At 34.5% G+C, this 22,536-nt stretch overlaps 1 protein-coding gene and 1 long non-coding RNA gene across 6 annotated transcripts in view; one reads left to right on the top strand and one right to left on the bottom strand.

Moving 5' to 3' along the window:
* Positions 1 to 2,969: 2,969 nt before the first annotated feature.
* LOC108381104 (platelet binding protein GspB-like) overlaps positions 2,970 to 22,536 on the bottom strand; it is an 87,311-nt gene continuing 67,744 nt past the window's right edge. For 3 of the 5 annotated variants that reach the window (XM_017637687.1, XM_017637547.1, XM_017637822.1), the window contains 7 exons: positions 21,321 to 21,596; positions 7,502 to 7,779; positions 7,324 to 7,427; positions 6,793 to 7,210; positions 6,252 to 6,715; positions 6,062 to 6,184; positions 2,970 to 3,610 (listed from right to left, as the gene is read on the bottom strand). In XM_017637687.1, the coding sequence (XP_017493176.1) occupies positions 3,530 to 3,610; positions 6,062 to 6,184; positions 6,252 to 6,715; positions 6,793 to 7,210; positions 7,324 to 7,427; positions 7,502 to 7,779; positions 21,321 to 21,596 (1,744 nt within the window). In that variant the 3' untranslated portion in view covers positions 2,970 to 3,529. The remainder of the gene's footprint in view (positions 3,611 to 6,061; positions 6,185 to 6,251; positions 6,716 to 6,792; positions 7,211 to 7,323; positions 7,428 to 7,501; positions 7,780 to 21,320; positions 21,597 to 22,536) is intronic. The other 2 variants (XM_017637615.1, XM_017637757.1) reach the window with 2 other exon arrangements.
* LOC108382403 (uncharacterized) lies at positions 21,596 to 22,222 on the top strand. The gene is made up of 3 exons (XR_001849685.1): positions 21,596 to 21,687; positions 21,731 to 21,824; positions 21,880 to 22,222. It is a non-coding gene; the product is annotated as an uncharacterized LOC108382403 (long non-coding RNA).

Below are 22,536 nucleotides of genomic sequence, written 5' to 3'. Positions count from 1 at the left end.
ACACAAATTTCCTTTAAACAGAAATTATTGCTATACATCATTACATACACAACTACTGTCGTATATTGTTTTATTTTTTACACATACATTTTTAAAAATATGTTTCTCAATAATTTTATTTATTTACTTATTTTCATTTTGCAATTATTTTCTTCTTTTTTAATGGAAGTGTGGATTATATTGGTTTGCATGCGACCACTTTGAGTCATGCCAAAGCTACAGCTAAATATTTAAATTTTGTATTTTAATATTAATTTCGTCGAATGCTAATAATCATACAAAAACACATAATAAATTTGAGTTAATTTTTTTTTTGTTACGCCACTAAGATACAAAAAAAAAATATTTTTATAAAATTTTTTGAAATGGTTAGTTACGACAGCAAAAGTGCTCAAGAGCCAGCAGAAGGAATAGAGCGTATATAGAGGTGAAAAAATTTTATAACAAATGTATGAAATTTAACAAAAAATACAAAATTTTACATTACATACAGTCACATAGCATGGGGAAATTTTTTAAAACTTGTTTACGAATAAGATTAGTTAATTGCACACAAGCTAAACATTTCTTAGGTGTTAAAAGCTTACTTTATTAGTACTTAGATAACTTACGATATAACACGATTAACATAACCAATATTTTATATTTTTTTTTAAACCTTTTTTTACTAAACTTATGGAAAACTAAACAAAAATCGTTCGCACTTATAAAAGTTTAAATATATTTTAGCTAAATACAGAAAATTTACTTAAATTTTTGCTGCATTACTTTTTTGCATTTTCTTATACATACATATATGTATGTTTATTATGTATCACAGGGGAATCTTTCGCTTTCAAATTGCTATAAAAATTATGGGAAATACGAAAAGTGCATTAATAACTTCGAAAGCAAAATTAAAATTTCTTTTTTTTTTTTGAAAGCTAATTTTTATGCAAATGGGAAATAGTTTTCAACTTCGAAATTAAAATTTTTAAATTTTTTAAATTTTATTGAGGCGCGCGCAGCTAAGAAGTTAACGAAAGAATTCTTAAAAATATGCTTAAAAAACTATACATATGTATGTACATTTGCGGGGACAGGGAAATGGTATGCTATTTTTTTATTTTGTTTAACTGTATTTTTTTTTTGTTATGTTTACATAAATGATATTGAATGAGCCAAATGTTTTGTTTTGCTTTATTATTTTATTATGACGCGTGGCACTGCGCAAGCGCGCCGTTTGGCTACTTGCCGCGGCCTACAAACGTCTCCAACATTGCACCATGTCCCAGCTTGTTTTTTTTTTTGCTACAGAAAGGCTTTTTAGTTGCTTTCTCGTACATTTTTTTATTCTTTTTTTATTTTTTCTCTAGCTGCTAGCGGCTTTAAATTTAATATTCTTGGTTTATGAATTTTTTTATTTCACTTTTTTGTTGCAAGTGTAGTAAATTTAGTTGCAATTATCGCTTGTGAAGTAAAATATTTCATTTTTTTTTTCTTAGTTAAAAATGCGAAGATATAGTTTATTTGCAATCATTCGAGCAGTGCAGTAGAGCATAGCAAGCAAGCGCAAATGTATAAATTTTTCTAACATCAGAGAGAGAACCAAAACAACAACCACATAGAAGAAAAAGTTCAGAATTACAAAGATGAATCCCCCTTTATAGTGTATTTTTTTCCGTGAAAATAATACGTTTTTCTTCACTTAGCAGACACTGAAAAAGTTTACAGTTTCTGCTGCATGCAAAATTGGCAACAATGCATTTAATAATCAAAATCCCAAATGGCTGATATTTAGTACCAAAATTTTATATTTGTTTCTTTTTCCCATAACCGCCATGAAGTGGTACTTCATTGGCAACAGCACCTATTTCACATTTGAAAAGTAATCGCTTTCTTTCAATATAAACTAACTTTTTCAATAACCGGCCAACCGGCTCGCAGTTCCGCTTTCAGTGGAAAATATTTTGAGCACTTCCACAATTTTGGATTTATTCAACTGCCATGCAATGTTGCAAATTTTCAGTCAGCTCTGTGCTGTTTCAACTAACTTCTTGTGCCCAGAGCTGCTGTCATCTTCGATATTTTTGCAATATTTCATAGGACTTTTTATTATCCGAGCGCTTCGCACTTTGCCAATTTTCATTATTTTCCTCATACTTTTAATGTTTTCAATTTTTTAATGAAAAGTGATATTATACTTTTTTTATTAGGTTTTATAATACTAGGCACGTTATTACTTGAACGCCTATGCTTTGCTGCCTTATCAAGTTTCACTGTTTTATGCATGCGGCCAACTTGCTCTATGAACTCTTGCAGTGTTGCCAAATTTCACACTTATCATCCTAATACACCTACGGCCATCATTTGCGTTACGTTGGCAATACACTAATCCGTCTTTGCGACGTTGCCAAATTTCTAAAAAATATAATAATCTTTAATGGAATCTGAATTTCAAAAATACATATCGCCACCTAAAACGAAAAAACGACGTAACAAACATCTTCGTTGAAATTCAAAAAATCATAACTAATAAAAAAAATCAAAATTCACTTTCTGATTTATATGATGGATTTCATCGAATTAAAACTCCCCACATCATTTTGTGAAAAAAGTTAAAATATTAGTGACCGACTTTTTCCATTTCATTTCATGATGTTACGTCTGTTTTGCATTTCAGGTGACGATATATTCTTAATAACTTGTGCATACTTTTAATTGCAATGGCTACTATAGAACTCTGAATTATCACACAAAAGGCCTGCTCTTTACATGCACATATTTTGAAATGAGTAGATTGCCTACAGTGAACAGGTAGCCTTCCTCGACTTGCGGTAGTTCTTCCATTCGCACGTTTTTAAAATACCTTTGGCACATACTGACATGACTATGTACATGTTATACCAAAATAATACTTTAACCCTTAATAGGAACCATAAAAAAGTGACTTGAAAGCACAGCCATATGCAAAGAAATGTTTTTTTTTTTATATATAAAAATATAAATAGTTTGTAGTTAACAAAAAATCTTAAATTTGGCAGTCGGCTCATTTCAAAATATGCACGAGAATGCTAAAAAAAAAACTTCGCTTGCTCGCTTACTTTCTTTTGACAGCGTTGTTTACACTTAATAATATTAGGTTAATACTATTTAGTAAAGGTATTTCAACTTGAAATGTGCACAGTAACTAAGAAAAGTGTTTCTGAAATACATACATATGTTTGCGGGCTAAATATTCAATGTTATTTATTTATTTTATTTTTTCCTCTTCTAGTTTTTGCTTAATTAAGTTTTTTTCTCGCTTCACTTATTCACTATTGCGCTTTTCATTTCATCATTCTCTACATGCATTCGCCTTCTTTAGTACGCAGTTTTTCTTGTATTCATAATATAATTATCTAAATATAATAGTATTTCATTTCATTTGCTTAAAAATTATTGTGAACCTACATAGTATGTATGAATGTACTTTTTATGGTGTGCATGTGTAGGTCTTCCAATTTAACCTTTAATATTTAGTAATAATATATTAATTAAAAATATAAATTCAGTCACTATCATCGCGATCTGCATAAGCTGAGCTTCGGTCATGGATTAACATTGAGAGTGTTTCTAAGCTGCGACGTACCTGCAATGAGTGTGGAGGAGAGACAAGAGATACAATAATATAAAGGCTGCAATACCATTTATATTAATTTACAATAATGTCTTCAATATAAATAACATAATAAAAATATTTGTGCGTAAATTTAAAGGCTAATAACTATAGTAAACTTAAAATATGCGTAGCATGAAGAGGGATGAGGTGAAAATTGGCAACGTTGCAATTGCAGATAACCGTAGATAAAGGCATTCATTTAGGGAGGCTTAAAAAGCCAAAAAGGACAACTGTTGACCAAATTAAAACCGTTCCCACGACGTAACCGGAACGACCCAGATTTACATCTGGCTGAGGACTGTCTTGGGGGAATTTGTATGCTGTTACGAAAACAACCGTCAAGTTAAAACCGAGTTTTAGATCCTAATCGGTGTGGTATCCATTATTAAATCTCAATCCTTGACAAGGTTTTGATAATTTCGGAATAACTCGGAAGAGAAGCACTTCAATATAAAACAAAACAGATGGAATTGCAGTTGTGGTCCAAATTCAAAACATAATGCTAACAACATAAGTAGACCACGATAATATATATTCAGGCGCTAAGATTGGCTGAAAATGCATTGTAGGGGCGCTGGATACACGCGCTATAGCTATTTGCGTTCTCTCCGAACAAAACTTATGAACTATACTTAACGAGTTCACTCTGGCAGTATTCCCACTGCAGTCGTGTCTACGGGACTAGAACGACCCAGATTTATATCCTGCCAAGGATTTTGAAAGTTGCAGTTCAGTGCAAAAAGGAACTTATTAGTAAATAGCTAAGAAATATATTTTGGTGTAGAAAATGAGTGACATGTCAGACTACACGTCAGTAGAATTGCGTCCGCTGCAGAGGGTTAAGCTCTTCCCCGTTTTCTGGAACACCGCTGTGCTATCGCCTTCAGCAATAAGTACTACGGCATAAGTATGTGTATGAATGAACTAATAAATCGATTGTATTCCGTATTTTAACGAAGGGCCAAGAGGACCACAACGGTTCGCCAAGTAGACATGAATTGAAATTATAATACGGCTTTTTTTTCATAGAAAATAATCCTCTTATTGGTTACTGAGACTTAAGAGATTTCCAATTATGGACTTTGCCATATAAATAGATAAATTCTGACGGGAGTTTTGATAATCACATAAATATGCCTACTTTACCCTATTTTTGTAATTACTCAGCGCTGGAAAACATTAGAGGCGCTCACTAACTAAAAAAAAAAAAGTTGAAAATATGTTAAAACGAAATGTTTTGGCGCTCGTTTTAAGTTTTATAACTAATTTACTGCTCAATATTGACTAGTGTTATCTAGGTAAGCTTATTTTCAGCGCTGATAAGCTTTGCTTTGAAATTAGAAAAAAATTACAAAACTTAATTGTTGTTATTGCGCACACATCTGACATTTATATTTGATTATGAGCAGGTGCAATATAATAAATAAACAATAAGTACAAATGCATTAACTCATAGCATGTAAATACAAACTTACATACAGTGACTCAAACAAATGACCACGTGTTGATTTTTTTTTTTTAATATTCGTAATCTTCTTTGAGCTAAATTCTTTTTGTTATTTTAAGCTTTAACAAAAAACATATAAATCACAGTTTCAAAATTTAGGAAAATTCTATAAATTTTCATAAAAATTTCGATCTTTTAATCTGAACATTTTTCGGTAGATATGCAGTTTTATGGCCCATACAATTTTTGTCTAATAAAGTGCAAGTTTCAACCGGCTAAAAAGTCGCGTTGATTTTTACTAATTTTACGTATGTATGCCACTTTAAATTTAATTAAATTCAAACGGATGTCTGCAGTTCTCAAGAAAAGTCACAAAGTACTTTGCTGATGCTGTAAATTTTCTTGAAGAAATACATACATAAATATAGGAGCATTTTTTCTTGAGAGCTGCGTACTGATTTTATTTGTAGTATTTCTTCAAGAAAATTTACAGCAAAACTGCTTTTCAAGCAGCAGAAAAAATTAAAAATATTTCTTGTGATTTTTCTTGAAAGCAAGACTATAAGCTTTAAATAGGAAATTGTTTTTTTTTTTTACTGGCTTAGATTTGTGAAAAATTAGGACTTATTTATAGCATGATTATCAGCAATGCAAATTTTTATTTTTTTTAATTGAAGTGGGTAATCTAATTTAATATATGACTGAGACTGGAGTAATCATGCGCTTTCTATTGAGGTGATAACACTTAAAATAAAATCAAATCAAAAGTAAACCAAAAAAGCAGAAGAGAAACGACTTTCGTGCTTTATTGAACTCGCTTAGGCGGTTACAGCGTCAAATGAGAGAAGAGAAACCAAACAAGCAACAGCCGTCGTTGAGCCGTCGCTTACTTTTAGCAAATAAACGATATTAAAAGAAAAAATTGCCACTGCCAAACTGAAAATGATTTAAGTGGTTAAGAAAACGTTACCCACCTTGGCAATTTGTTCTAAATTTTGTGTAAGTATATTCTGAGCTTCTTCGGTACTTTTTGCTTGCAATTCCCTTTGCCAACGCAAAGCCTCTGCAAATATATCGTCATCGTTACCGGAACGCTGCTGGAGAAACGAAAAACATCCGTATATAATTTTCTTCTACCTCACTTAGCCGCCCTCCACCACTTACCCAATGAAATTCAGTTGGCGTGCGGTACGCGCTCGTTTTCGCCTCAATGTCTAGTATTCGATAGAGCAGGAAAACGGAAAACAACGCCAACACCATGGTGAGCAGCACACCCAAGTAGACCACATGTAATTCCGTGGGGAATTTCAAGCGTAGCAGCGCCTTCTGTGTGAGCCTCTTAAAGCTGGACACAGCCGCGTGCGCAGCTGACTTGGGTGTGCTGCTGCTTGTGGCCGCCATCACTGTGGTGGGCAACGAGGAAGATGTCGACGGTGTGGGTGACGATGAAGCCGATGTGGAAGAAGCGGTGCCGGCCACTATCAGTGCAATGCCTGCGCCAGCAATAGCATCGTTGCTACAGCTGGCGTTTGTACCATCGGCATTAAGCGGCTGGCCGCTGCGTGCCGCGGGTGACGCTGCACCTGAATTGGAGTAAGCGCCGGCTTGTTTGGCATCTACTGGAGGAGCTGTAATCGAGAGTTTTTATTTACGATTTTCGTTGTTTTTTGCGCGCGCTATATATGTATATATGTATGTAACTCACCGGAATGTCGCTGGTGTTCACACGTTGCTGCTTTGCCATCGGCTATGTTCAAACTTGAGCTAGCCACATTGCGGCGTATTAGCGTTTGACCAAGTCCATCTATACCACCAGCGGCGGCGGCAGCTGCTGCTGCTACCAGCGCTTGTGGTGGACTCTCATTGCCGCTAATCGAACAGCTGCTGTCATCCTCGATGGAATACTCTTCGGAAATTTCAATTTCTGCGGGTATTTTTGGAAGAATTTCGGCAGGAGCTAGTGGCGGACAAACGCTGCACATCAGACGGAAGGCTGCCTCGCGGCTAATAAAGCTACCGAAGACATGGCGCTCGTCGGCGGTGGCGACACCGACAGCATTCGGTATGATTTTGGCCGTTTTCTCTTTGGAAATTTTCGTTACCGACGAAGTGGGAATGACAACCTGGCGCGGGGGAGTGGAGAAAAGCAGAAGTTTGATCAATAACAAGCAGTGTGTGGAGAAAAACTTCACCTTCAATGGGGAAGAGCGCTGAGTATTGCTCGCAATCAACTCACCTTCGTAACATAACCAAACACATTTGAGTAGAATGCGAAATGCTGATCCGTTATATAAAGATGTCCTTGTAGCAGAATGTCGCTTACAAGCGCACAAGAAAAATCTACCAAGAGAAAGTATTTAAATTAAAAATTTGTATGGATCTATTTTTTTTTTTTTTCAAATATCGCAACTCACAATTAATGAGCTTCTCATCCTTGGACACCTGCGTGAAGTGCCGATGGAATTTCTTCACACGCGAACTGGAGACCTCTTTGCGTTTCTTCTCCTTCTCCTTCTCCGCCGGCACTGTTGTTGTAGCGGCAGCAGCAGCAGCTGTTGCTGCCGCCGTCGATTGCTCATGCTTCGCCGTGGTGTGGCTGCTCCAATTACTGCTGGTGGCACTTTTACGCGACGTTGGACTGATACTGCGCACGCTGGTTGTAGACTCGCTTGGCGCTAAAGGGTTCAAGGATCTGCAATTCAGAGTGAAAAGTAGGAAAAATAGGGCAGGTTTAGTAAATACTCAAAATAAAGGATTTTAGATACGGGATTTGTTAACGAAAAATATTACAGCTAATAGATAGGTATTTTTATCTAAGCTCAAAAGTCTCGAGGCAACATTTACTCAGCCGTTAAATGTTTTAAAAAATAGCTTTTCCGAGTTTCGAACGTTGGAATATCCCAAAATGTTTTTAAGGTCTTTCTAAATTTTAGAAGGGTCATGAAAACTTTTCCTGCCCAGTGAGCTGAGGAAGCTAGGATTCTTTTGTGTTCGAGAACGTTTTGCTGAGCCAAAAATAGTAGTAGAATTTGAAAGTAGTTTCCAATTAATATGAACCAACAAAAATATTTTTTTAAAAAAGATAAGATAATTACTACATATGTATGACATACATATTATCTTTGTACACCAGCTGCCAATGTAAATATGTGGTCTGCTGCACAACAGCGGTTTTGTTTATTGGTTTAGTTATTTATGTTTATTTTTTCTTGTTTTTTTTTTTTTTAATTTCCGCACATTTGCCGCATTCGCTATCGTAACAGATAATTTATGACGTCATACACAGACCAATGCGGCGTATGGTCAGCGAAAGCAATAATACAATTTGGCTATTAGTAGAGCATACTTTGATATGTATATGCTTATGCATACCTACATACATACATATCTACATTAGACCGCCCCACTTTACAAGCCAACAAAAAAACTTCGCCGTACACTAAAGTCTAAATTGCTTTTGGAAGTAAATTTTGAAATTTTTGACCGAATTTGGTGACCCCATTTTTTCTGTGACACCAATATTCCAGAAGATAATTATTAAGTGAAGCCATTCTAAGAGGCGTACCCAAGAAGGGCTGAAAACCCCCGCTTCCTTGCAGGATTTTTAGAATGGCTTCTTCATTTATAATTTACGCGAATGCATAAATTTATATTATTTAGCATTACAATGAATTTCAATAAACATTTTAAGTTGCAATAATACATATTTGATATAAACCTTAAGCAAATTCTTCAAAGATGTACCTATGCTTTTTATAAATTAAAGAAACAACTTTAAAAGAACTCATTCAAAAGGCCTTCTGAAGTACGTCCTATATATAAAAGCCATTCTGGGAACAGAAAGGAGAAAGGAATTTAGAGTGGACTTGACTTTCAGGAAGGCCTTTTGTAAGGGCTCTTAACTCCTGAAATTATTTACTGCGACTCGGGAAACCAATTGTTTTATAAATAAATAGTTCTACTGGAATAATCAAAATACTTCCTTAGCAAAAATCGATTAATTTAATGGCGTGATTTTATTTACTAATATTAAGATTGGTATGTCAGGGTGATAAGAAATGAGCTGGACCCGTTTTGGCCATATTTCCTTGGTTTATTTAATGCTTAATATTTTTATGAAAGTATAGCGAATTATACAACAAACACCATATAAATAAATCCACATTTGAACCTTTGTAGAAAAAATTATAAAAATTCAACAAATTGTCCAGAATCAATAAGGCGTATTCTTGTTTTCCAACGAATCAAAAATTTTAAATTTTTTTATAGAAAATGATAAGAAAATTTCAAGAATTTCGATTCGTACGGAAACAGGAATACGCCCTAGTAGTTCTTAGAAACAAAAGTATCATTACAGTTTTATATGGAGATAATTCCATGATCTTTTGTCTAACCTATTTGTATGTTAAACCTTACCACTTGGCTGAAAATGCAAAAAAGCAATTTATGTGACTTTTGAACTAAAATAAATTTTTTTCATTTATTGTAGCAAATATGTTGCTCATACGCCATGTATCCGCGCGTTTGATGAAACTTATTTTGTGGGAATCAATAACTATATATTGATTACGTGAACTTTAAAGCGTCTGGCGCAATTTGTCCCCCACAGAAAGTGTCTTGCAATATGTATTGAATATTGATTTTTAACAATATTATTTAAGTGTCGCTTTCTCAAGTAGCTTTTAAAATGCATCTGCCCCTCAAACACAAACCGGGGGGAATCTGATATCGTTAATGCTTAAGAACGAGAAAGCCTGGAAAGATGTCTGCCATATGGCTGCCCAAGTGCTAAAATATCTCCGATACAACCCGTAATGACGGCTGGGAAGGTCATAGGGAAAGCCCGCTTTCTTGAAAAGTTACGGCAATCAGAGGACGAACCTCTAAACTAGTATCGAAGAACCTGCATTAAACTGCTGCATCCGGGCAGTACAAATATAGAAACGAACGAACAAAAGAGGTCTGTAGGTTAACACCAACCAAGACAGACAGTGGAATAACATGACCAGTAATAGGCGTGCAGCTTAGTGCTCAAACCGCCTCCCGACGAAATACTTAACGGTGGTCTTGGGGGGATCGGTACATAGACTGTAGGAGGTTTAGTGGGTTTAAGTCTCACATCGACGGGGTTAGGCTTTCGAGGCTTTCTCCTCGGAAAAAAAAAACGTTCATAAATACAAATGACCCTACTTATTCACGAAGTTTCGTTACTTCGAAACTAAGAATTTTTGAAGGCGATTGAGTCAATGCAGATAATATTGGAAATATTTCAAGAGACTTATGGATAAATAGTGCGCCTTAGCTTACAATTAGTCTAAATTTTTATTCTGATAAAGTCAGCTTTTGTTCACAAGCGTTTACTGTGAAAATTAAGGTCTTAAAAACTTAAGTACTGTGTGAATATTTGGTTTTGTTTTGATATTACATATAATGGCCCTCTGTAAAAACGACACAATACAAAATTTCATGCATTTAAATTATATAGCGCATTATGTTAATAAATAACCATATTTTTTTTGGGAATGTCGACATATGTACGTACGTACAGACACATGTTTAGTTGTTATCAATCCTAGCATCAGCGAAATTGGGTAATTAGTCTGAAAATCGAAGATGGCAACCCTAACTACTGAATAGTGGCACATGTCTCTAATCCTTTTCTAATCCAAACTAGATATGTATATAATAAGCTTCATTTGCAGCGATGTGGTAGGTACATATGTATAACTTTGGTATATAATTATCTATTACACTTATTTGTAAACACCTAATGTCCGAATGAAAGTAAAGTTTATATTTATGTACATACATATTTACATATGTACATATACAGGCAGGCTTGAGCTCAATAAAGCGGGGGTTGAAATTCATTCGGTTATGCAGAACCTGCCTGATAGTTTTAAATTAACAAAATGTTTTTTCTTATAAAAAATGGTATTCCTTTTCATCATCATTTAATTACCCCAATAATATTGATTAATATAAATTGCTGCTGCAGGCTACTGTTGTTTACGAGAAAAAGGGTCGTGAAATTCAGCTTAAGTGTCCATGGGAAATCTTAAATAAAATGCAATGAGTCAAAGGACGCTCGCGTGCAGGCAAGACAAGCTGGTAATAATAATAATGAAGATAAAGGATAGTGGGCATGAATTATGCGGTGGGGTTCTAGAATGGTGGAATTTTGAATTTCTCATTAAAAATTCTGTGTACTTACTTATATACAGGTAAACACAAATAAAGATTAACAAATTTACATTGCTTTTGTTTTTTGCTTATTAGTTTATATTCATAAATTAGTATTTTTAATATATATTAATAAAAGATAAGTAATTTGAAAATAGTTAAATGTAGTAAATTAGCATTATCTGTAATTATTTATTGCCCTTGATTAGCATAGAAAAAAATATATTAGCGACGTTTAGAAGTGACGACATCTTATCGCTGGTGACTGACACCAAAATACGTATATACGTTTTTACGTACGGATTGTGAAAACTGGTTAGAAAACTCTACATTTAACAAAACATAAAATCTCATTGACTATAAATTTAAAAATTCCACAGTTTTGACAAATCAGTGTGATCTTATCCGGCTCCTTAGGTAATATTTTATGGCTAGCAAAATTGGTAAACTAGCGTGTTGGTGGCGCTGTCAAAGGCATAAACCTCACCCGAGAGTGTGGTGAAAAACTTTCATCATATCATTGAGGGCCATTTTGCGATGAAATATTGAGATATCGCATGCCAAACTTGCATTTAAATTTTAATCTAAAGTATTTTCAGCTCAACCCATAGTTTTCCTACATTAATTTCTACAATCTTTAGTAGTTAGTTTGGTGACACATTAGGATACCAGCTAAATCGATTTCCAAAAATATTTGAAATTGAGTCCCCACTTGTAGGAAAATCGCTGGTACAACTACTTCTACTATTTTTGCATTGTTCACAATGCGTTAACCGTATACTGTATTGCACGCTTATGAATAATAAAAAAATAATATATTTCTTTACTTTTGTTAAGTAGAGATAAGCCATAAAATAATTGTAAAATACTTTATTGAATTGTGTGAGTCCATTATTTATTGCCGTGGCACTTACGAAATTAATGAACACTACATTTATGGACAAGAAAAATATAAGCTCTTGTTAAACATGTAGGGCAGCTATAGCTGATAGCGCTTGAGATATTTCTTAATCTTTTTAATATATGTTTAAGGAACTGTCAACGATTTTCTATTAAAAGCGCGCAATGGCAAAAAATATGTATGTATGTATGTGTGTGTTTATTAGGGTGGTCCCTAAAAATAAAAAAATCCGCGAAAATTTCAAAAAAAATTTATAGGTAAAAAACATTCGACACAATTTTACTTTAAATCTTGTAAATTGGACATATTATTGAAACTTATTCACGCACATGATGTTGATATTTTAAGGACCACCTTAATATGTATTTATATACATGTAAACTGTATAATAAAACTAAAAAAAAAAATATTTTACGCTGTAACACTTTTATGTTAGCACACCAAAAGGGGATCCCAGAGGGGGGGTTTATGCAGACGATTTATTTTATTAGAATCTTTTTCATGCCTGATATATTTCCCGCGGGGCAATCGCAGTTAAAAAAAAGTGTACGAAAACTTTTTCCCTTGAAACAGGTCTTTAATCCTTCCGAGTGATCTCTTCTAAAAACTACCCACCCAAATACCTTTCTTTTCGAGTGGAAAAATTCTATAGAAATAATGTAAAAAAACTCACTCCCTTGACATTTCTCGCCGAAATTGCACCGTATACGTGTCTTCATGTTTCCACGGCAGTTCGAAAATCGATTTGCCTTTAGAACGTTTGTAATGTTCAATCTCGGCCACGGCTTCGCCGTCGCCCTCCGCATCGGATATATAATTATCGAATATATACTTCTCAAATGCTCTTATATCATTTTCATTTTTGGGCTGAAAAACGCTTTTCGCGCTGTAAATTAGATTGCTCAGCGTATCGTTGACCATGGCGATGGTGGGGGAAATAATTTTAACGACACAATACACAAAATACTTTTCGCCGGTTTTTCTTTACTTTTGCTAACGTTAAAATTTTACACGCACATACGTCCATAACCTTTGAGGAACCATGGGTCACCACTGTGGAGACATTTAACTTTGCACATAGTATAAATATGTAATATTTCCTTTTTTAATTGTTTCTTAATTGCAAATTATAATATTGCGGAATATTTTGCGGGAATCGCACCGATATGCAAGCTCACTGCATTAGTCACACTGCGTCGCGAGTGAATTTCTCAATAATATTTTATTTCAATTCATTTTCCGGCGCCCATTGAAATCGCAACTTTATCGCACTCTCGCACGCGGCATACTACGAGTAACTAACCAACTGGCGGGAGTGAAAAAAAATTTCCAGCAGGCGATATTCCTCCATAGCTTTGTGATCGCCGCTGTGTGTGAATACTTTTTAGGTTAACAGGTGAGGGAATTATTTTTTATGTGCGTGCCAGTGTGCTTGTGTGTGTTTGTGAATGAGTCAAGTCAAGCAGCCATCCAGCCATCTTTATATGCACCTCCCCCTGCAGTTATTTTTTTATTTATTTGTTTATTTAGCCCTATCAACAGTTATTATCTATCAGCGCAACCCGGCGAACGCATTAAATATTCCAACGAAGGAAGACGAAATGTAGTTGAGCATTTAAAACATGCAAGCATACAAACAGGGGGCAAAAGGTGAAGAGTGTTTTGGGTTTTTTTTTTTTTTTAAATTTTGTTTTAACCCAAACTTGGCTTGATGGATACAACTTTAATAAATTGGCTCAGTTGTTAGTGGGTTAAAATATACTGCAGAAATATTCCTCGTGAAATTTTACTGTGTCTCTAAACTATGTACATCGGTATTATTTCACTGAGATATGCATATGCACAGTTCTTAGAACTCAAACGATAACGTATAATAAATCGTACTGTCATCAGGTATCTAACTTGAGAATAGAAATCGCTGCATCTTTTAGGCGCATCAATATTACATAGTTACATCCCGAGCTAATAAAAGGAAGGTAAGAAGGTAAAAATAAAATTAATATTTTTATTTGTCAGTTAGTAACACATTACTTTCGAAAACTGTGTGTCAAATTGGTTACATATCTATCAACTAATAAAACAATATTTAAAGGGGTTTCCCCTAACTATAGAAAATGCGCGTTTACTATTGAGTAGAGTACCGGAAATTCATTTTATGTAAGCGCCATAAAAATAGTAAAACAAAAGCCTTTCTAGTGCATACACTTGGGTTGAGTATATGTATATACCTATTAATAAAAAAAATTACAATTGAAAGAATGATATATTAATGTATCGATAAGTTATCGGTATATTTTTATATGGTTTCGATATATTTTTTATGGTTTTCGATATATTTTTAAAATGGTTATCGATATATTTTTAAAATGGTTATCGATATATTTTTAAAATGGTTATCGATATATTTTTATATTGTTATCGATATATTTGTATATTGTTATCGATCTATTTTTATATAGTTATTGAAATTTACCGCATGAGATATATTTGATATGGCTATCGGAGTAGCTAAGGATATATTTGCGCTTGTATGTATATATTTATTAAAATATAACCAATGGCAAATACATATATATAGTACTATTTCAGGTATTGGCAACGACTAGTGTACCAATCTATTACTAAAAATACACAAGGTCCTAGAAATTAAAAAAAAATTATCCAGTTTAAAAGCAACTGAATCTTGAATTTTGCTTTTCAACCCCTACATTATTTCCGGAGCATAGTGTTTTCGTTGCTTAAACATTGCTGCTTACACGCTCCACTAACTAATTGTATGCCCTTGTATGCTTGGGTAAAACGCTCGTTTGCGCACCGATGAACCACTTTTATAAACTAACACATTTCAACTAAAACGTCGAACCCTTTTTTTTGGCAGCAGAAGAGCTCTAACTATACCTTTGTAAACAATAGCCCACTTATCAGTTGTAACGCAGACACAGGTGTTTCCGTCCAGATGGCCAATAAAGAAGAATAGCCAAAGTGTTGACGCCATTATCACTCAACAAGTGTATGAAAAGTGTGTTTATGCAAACAAGTATTAGTAACTAAATGAAATAAAATCACTGCTGAAATGCCAGCTAAAAAAATTTTGAAAGCTTTGGGAGAGGAAGATTGAGAGGCAGCAAATGCGTTACATATGTATGTAGATTATCGATATATTGCTTTTGATGACAATCTGCGTTTCAAATTACAGGCATGGCTTTGATCAACTTCCGGGAGAAGATTCTTCTGTTGCTGAGCATGGTGAGGCCTTTGACGATCTCATGGGCATGATAAGGGTAGATTCGTTTCTTAGGATAGACTACATGCACAGATTCAGGTAAAATTTGGGATACCTTTAAGTCTTTAAGGCGAGGTTTCATTTTGCTCGTAAGTATCAGGCATCCCGATCTAAGCCTTGTGGGGACTTCACAGTGAGCCATTATTTCCTCGGCTTTTCCTTCTTCGTAAGATTTAACAAGTTCATCATCACCCTGCTACAAACGGCGTAAAAGCTTTTAAGGCTTAAAAGTTTAAAATGCCTTGAATTACCTTCTTGACGCTTTCTGCATTAACGTCTTGGCCTGTCTGCCACTTTCTATAATCGTTCAGAAATACAAAACTTCAGGCGTTCTTTCCTGAAAACTGTCGGTCCGTAGTTTTGCTTATGGTGATTTCGTTTCTTCCAAAAAATGTTGCCTTTACACGGTGCAAAATATGTTTGATGTTACACTAAACCCTGAAAAAGGGCATTTTTTTGCCCCCCTTGTCCTTGTCTGGCTCACGCATTTCATATTGTTGCTGTTTTAAGCAATCACCTGGTTTTCAGGGCAACCTTCCCCTCAGAAAAAGCTTCAAAGGGCAGATAAATAATGTCCCTTTCTTGCCTTACAAGGGTGTGAAATTTTAAGAAACGAACACAAAATTTTAAACCAGCATGAATATTCCTTTCTAAAGAATTCAGAGACATTGCCGTTCAAAGTATACGATACTATTCGAATGGTGCCCTTCAGAGTTGGATCCACCGTCTGGAGGAAAAGTGAAGTTTTTAAAAAGAAAAAATCTCATTTATTTCACTTTTATATTTTTGAAAACTGAAAGGTCTCATCTCGCTATCAATATTGGTTTATGGCTCAAGCGATGATTGAAGTTACGATCTTCTTCGTAACGTCTTCTTTCCTCCCTAAACCTCACCCAGCTAACACCAAATTTCCTTAGCTTTCAACTTATCCCAACAGCACGTTTCCAGGGTCTGTCGTTTGTTGAAGTTGACTACAACGATCGAGAGATAGCTGATATAGGCAGCGGCAAGAAGTATTTCCATCTAATCTTCATCCCTCAGAGTAGACACATTGACACCTCGGAGCCTGTCCATCCGTAAAGAACAAGCTAAGAGACCACTTTTAAGAGTTTAACCGATCGACATTGGTGTACTTTTGTGCAGATCGTTTGATATTAATTGTCAAGCAATTTCGTTGAAATTCGCTCGAGCCGTCATATGATTTTTCATTATTTTTCCTAATTAACTTTGCCTTGAATCACGAGTGTTTTGGAAATATCACTAGTGACAATCCGCTTTATACATGAGAAGATATATGTCACGTTGACGTCAAACTATGTATCAAATTGAAGCAATCAAATTTTGAAACGATCATAAGGGACGTATGTAAGTGGTAGCCTTAAGTACGAACGTTGTGGATGTACTACATAAGCGGAAAAAATTAACCCGTGAATTATAGCTGATAATAAGCGTTTGATAGCTGTATATATTTGATAGGGGTATACAAAGTAATTGTTTATTATAAACATCGGGTGACCACAATATCTTCGAAAAAATATGTAGGAATAAGCTGAGAGCACCAATGCTTCTCATGGATCATACATACATATGCAGTTCTCGCACAAACCCTCAGCCGTCAAACAATTATGTATGTACATATGTACATATGTTAATCAGCAAAACTGTTATCGCTTTGGTGAACACCTGTGCGTATAAATATGTAACAATTACAGTGATTCCCTTTAGAGTTCGCACATAAAAAAAAAACTGCCAATTCAATAGATAAGTGCTTTATCTATAAAACAACCAGGTGTGCAAATAAAGACTTATTTTTGACGATAAATTGGAAGCATAAATACACAATTTTCGACATTCCTTCAATTGAAGGGTTTCGAGGGAATTTTTAGCTACAAATATGATAAGCTATGTAAGTGGATAAGTGAGTATGTCTGTGTGTCAAATAAATACAGTAGAATCACGTAAAAATTAACTCGCGCAAAAGTTAATCGCTCGGCTAAGTTAACCGAATTTCAGCGTGCACGTAAAAAGTTAAATTTTGTGTTAACTTTTGGGAGCTTATAAATTTTTTAAACCCACGATTTGTTTGGTAACAAAAACAAGCCCGATCTCAATTTGTTTACGGCTATTCTCCGAATTTCTTTTTGTTGTGAGCGTTTGAATTTGTTAGTTGTGTATCGTTTGTGTGTTTAAGAATGTCAACAAACAGGGAGAAAAAGTCGTCGCAAATCAGATTAAATCTACATCAAAGAGCTGAGATTGAAAAAAAATAATAATTGATGGTATTTAGGAAAATCGATTGGCGTTGAATTATGATGTATCTAACGTCATCATATTTTGAAGGCTGTAGCGAGCGCATATGAAGAAGCAAACGAGACAACTCTCTATAAACTAGAATATGCTGGTAAACATTAAATCCAAGTTTATTTTTCGTAAAGATGAAGACTTTGTCATTGTCATAAATTTAGCGTATTAATTCCTAAAAACTATGTTATTATTACATATATATATATTTTTTTTTCATTTTGAAAACCGCTTGGAAAAGTTAATATGTAGTTCGAAAAAATTAAATACCCTCGCGACATTTCGGTTAACTTTTTCGAGATTCTACTGTACGTACGTATCTAGTTTAGAACTCACCTGTCTAATTACACACAATCAAAAAAATAATAATAATTAAAAAATAACGTTTTCACATTGAAAAATTTATGGACGTATGTATGTATGTACATATCGCACACCGTCTTCAAAAGAGTCACAACTCAAAATAATACGTTTGTCAGAAAATGCGAAAAACTATTTCCTAACACATGATATTCATATGGGCAAGGGCGACTTCACTTTAGGTTTTTTTTTAACAAATTATAATAAAAATTTGCTCCAGTTTTAGCTGAAAGGTAAATAAAAGCTCTGTGTACATTTTTAGCGTATAATTTCAAAAATGCCAAATTTTGAGTTGTGACTCTTTTGGAGACGGTGTGCATTTTATGTACTTTCGTAAATATAGGCTAAACTCATGTTATTTAGATTTAGAATAGATTGTCCAATGACCTTTGTTTTGGCAAGGGAAAAGATACTTAATGTCGTGTGTGGTTAGAGTATTGGCACAGAGAATTTGGTTTTTACAATATATGCAACAATTTTTATTCAAATTTTTTCCGCTATTTTGTGTAAAAGTATGTTTCGTCCTATTGCTTTTTGAACAAAGCAAATCAATGGCATTTTCGGCCACCATGAATGAGCAATCGCCAACGTAGAATGCTGAATACCTATCGATCTCAATAAAGAAAAAACTACCAACTACACATATACTATAGATAGCCCAGCCAATTGATCAATCGCACAAAAAATTGCCTTTTAATGCACGGAGGAGTGAAATTTAAAAGTTTAGCAATTTAGATCAGAATAAATGCATTAAACTCTCCAGCATCGGCATCTGCATACTGCCTGTCAAAAGTTGTAGGTAATTTTTAAGCTTTAATTAATCAACACTAAATGCGACATAAATGCTTCAAATGTCCACTTGGCGTAGAATGATTTTAATTACATTATTACTACATGTTTCCTCTTCAGATACTTGCTATGACAAGTTAATCGCGCACGGTCTACGCTCCGCAAAGATGCCGGTTTGTATGTAGAAGAATTCATAAGTTGTTAAACTTGTAAATAACTACGATGTCTCGGCATCATTGTTGAGGCTAAAAGATGCACATCAAGTAGGCGGCTCTCTCTTTTCTTAAATGAGTATTTAAGATGCTGATAAAGCTACAAATATCTTAAAAGATAAAAAGTTTACTACAATGCCAGCTAAAGCTCAGTGCGCTACTAAATATTTGCATTGTGCATATATATTTACATACTATGTATGCAGTATACTATTTAGATAAGTTATCTTAAAATGGTATCAAAGAATTTGAATGAGAAAGTAGTTTTATTAGAGTGTTTAATTATTCATTTGTTTTTATTTTTTTATTTTGACGGTTTGAGGATATCTTGTTCGCATTGACTTGGTCACATGGTACGGGATTAAAAGCTGCAAATTAAAAAAAAAAATATATTACGGTTTGTCTCTTTATTGCGTATTTTTCTTCTTGATAAACTTTGTAAACAGAAAAAATCGTTGGTACACTTGCGGGTATCTTCGAGTTTATTCTTTTATTTTTTTTATTAAAGGAGATCTCTGGGCGCTTTCGCAAGGTCATGCGGCATTTAATTACACATTCTGAAATTTATAATAATGTAAATACGTTTTTTTTCTACCGATTGCAAACTTTAGCCTTTACACATCAGCCAATTAGAAGTTTTAATACTTAGAAACCGAGCCGAAGCTTTATAATTGAATTAAAATCATCAAGAAACGTCAGACCCCAACGCGAATTTGATGGTTAAGTCCCATCGTAGAGACCCCGAGAAGGAACTGAAGGAGTCGGCTGACTTTTTATCCTTTTTTAGCACTACAACCGTCTGTCGATTTGGGCCGAGGCCAAAAAGCTTCGCTTATAACGGCTCCCATTCGCAAAAGTTCGGATGAAGTTTCATTTGGATAAAAACAGAAGCTAGTGATGTAAACTGAACACACTTAGGTTGAAGCGGCTGCTTTCATACAATTTAGGAGAGAGGCACCTCGGATTCAGTTTTGATACAAATTCAGAGCACGAATTCGAACCCGACTGTTCACCTACAAATAGAGAACCAGTTGGTTAGGTTAAGAAAGCGCGAGAATTCATGAATACGTCCTTCACTTAGGTCGGCCAGATAGACAAAGAGGCCCACAAAAGGGCAGGGCAGTGACAGAGATAGTTTTCCACACTCTCAATTTCGTCCCCGTAGCAGCAACTTCGGCAGAAGTCATTGTCGGTTTTTTTTGCTCGTCGAGGCTGGACCAGATTTGTCAAGTCGTCCCCCATGTGGGTTCTTCCGATCATATTTTATTTGCCTTCTCGACGAAATGAGCGAGTGTGTTGAGCCCTGTCTTGCAGGAGACTGCGTGAAAAAAAATCAAACATCAACGGTAATTGCTAACTATTAAAAACTTGTACTTTATTATAATAAAATTGATTGGGCTACAAATCTGCATACTCTAAAAAATTCTAAAAAATCTGATTAAAAAGTTTAAAATTTGCATGCAAATTTGCTGAATTTTGCCGAGTTTTGCACTAAGTTTAGGAATTATATTTTTATGATTTTGGTTGTGGAATGAACCATATTTCTATACAAAATTGACGGAAAAATATTAGAAGAAAAATTGTTGCATATATTGCGAAATATTTGATGTGCCAATACTTTGTTCCGGTATAAAAATAAAATTTGGAACAGAACCTCGCACACTGTCGCATTTATTTTCTACGTAATTAAATAGAACAAAACTAATAAGATATACCCCTACCGATTATGTTTGTTTTCGGATAACAGGCATTTTTATGCTTTTTAACCGACTTCCAAAAAAAGAGAAGGTTATCAGTCCGTCGGAATATTTTTTTTTTTGTTTTTGTTTTATGTATGTTACCGCATAACTTTGGACCACGTCAACCGATTTAGATAATTCTTTTTGCATCGGAAAGGAAGTGTCTCAGAGGTGGTCCCACACTAATCTAGTTTAGATCCGATCATTCGATTATGATACATATATATATATATATTTTTTTTTAAGTCGGTTTTTTTGCTAAAAATTACTTGTTTATGTCTTTCTTCACTGCACTCCTCTAACGATTTATTTTACCGGCACAATTTTTATACTAAGCCCTTGGATTTAAATTCTTTTCGCCACGCCCACTTTATCATTCAAGCAGACAACAAATCACATATATATGTATATACATATTTTTAATCTCAATAATCTTGGGGTGGATGTACATAAGTAAGTACTCACCTCCCTTCGCCACGGCCGTTGCTGTCCGATATTGTCGCCGAATAGGCTGCGGTGTAGTAATCACTTTGATTGGAGTTGTTACGCTGATGACGCTGCAGCTGCTTTTGCTTCTGTGCACTGTTCGAATTGCTGCTATTGCTGCCGATCGACGTCAACGGCGAGGCGGTGCTGTCTTTCTCGTGCAAATTTAACGTTGTGACACTTTGCGTTTCAGCGTGACTTTGCAATGGTGCCATGGAAGTAGAATCGTTGGGAGTTGCAGCAAATGTACTGACGCTGGAAGAAAGGAGGAGAAGAAAGTGGAAATGTATAATAAAATTAAAAAAAAAATAAGTAGAAATAAATATGTATTTAACAATAAATAAAGGTAAATGTATGTAATTGTAACAAAAGAAATATCTGTTATACAGCTGAGGCCATAAAAGTAGAAGCTTTAAGATTGTAGAAAGTGTCTACAACTACCATTGCCCATAATGATTTATAGTGTGGTTCACAATAGCTTTTGTAAGTATGCAACAGTGTTATATTATTTTATTTTATTATAATTTTTGTATTATAGCCTATTATTAGTTGGCATTATCATTTGTCCATTGAACCTTTGAACTGATAATTGACTGCAATAAAAACGAGAATAGCTGTTTTGCATTTAAGTTTGTGTGAATGTATGAAGTGTAGTTACACTTTTTTTTCGTATATGCATACATACATACTACGGTTTGCGATTATTCGGTTTTTTCCCAAAACCGGTTTCCGAGTTATTCGAAAAATTGCATAAGCCCGATAACCCGGTTTTATTTTAGATAGGTTTCTACAATGAAAATTCTTTTTTTGGTATGAAGTAATGACCATAACTTTCAATAAAACTGTTAACAGTTTGATTTTATTTCGAAAAGAGCAAAGCAAAATAAGTTCAAAAGTTTTTTTAGATCAAAACTAATACAAATAAAAAATCAGGGAAAAATTCACGTTTGGTTTTATTTTAACTTTTTTTAATAATTCGTTGCATTTTTTTTTGGAATTGAATTGGAATTGGAATGGAATTGTCGCCGTAACCGAGTGCTTAGATATGTCTACTGCCACTCGGGAGGTGCATGGTTCAATTTCTGCAAAATCAAAAACAGTTTTTCCAAATAGCGGTCGCCCCTTGGCAGACTATGCAAACCTCTGAGTATCCTTCTGCCATAAAAAAACTTCTTCGGAGCAGAACCAGAATTGG

The sequence above is a fragment of the Rhagoletis zephyria genome, unplaced genomic scaffold (assembly GCF_001687245.7).
Source record: "Rhagoletis zephyria isolate East Lansing unplaced genomic scaffold, Rhagoletis_zephyria_1.1 Rzeph_scaffold_00006, whole genome shotgun sequence".
In the NCBI taxonomy this organism is placed as follows: domain Eukaryota; kingdom Metazoa; phylum Arthropoda; class Insecta; order Diptera; family Tephritidae; genus Rhagoletis; species Rhagoletis zephyria.
This window is presented reverse-complemented; position numbering and strand designations above follow the sequence as displayed.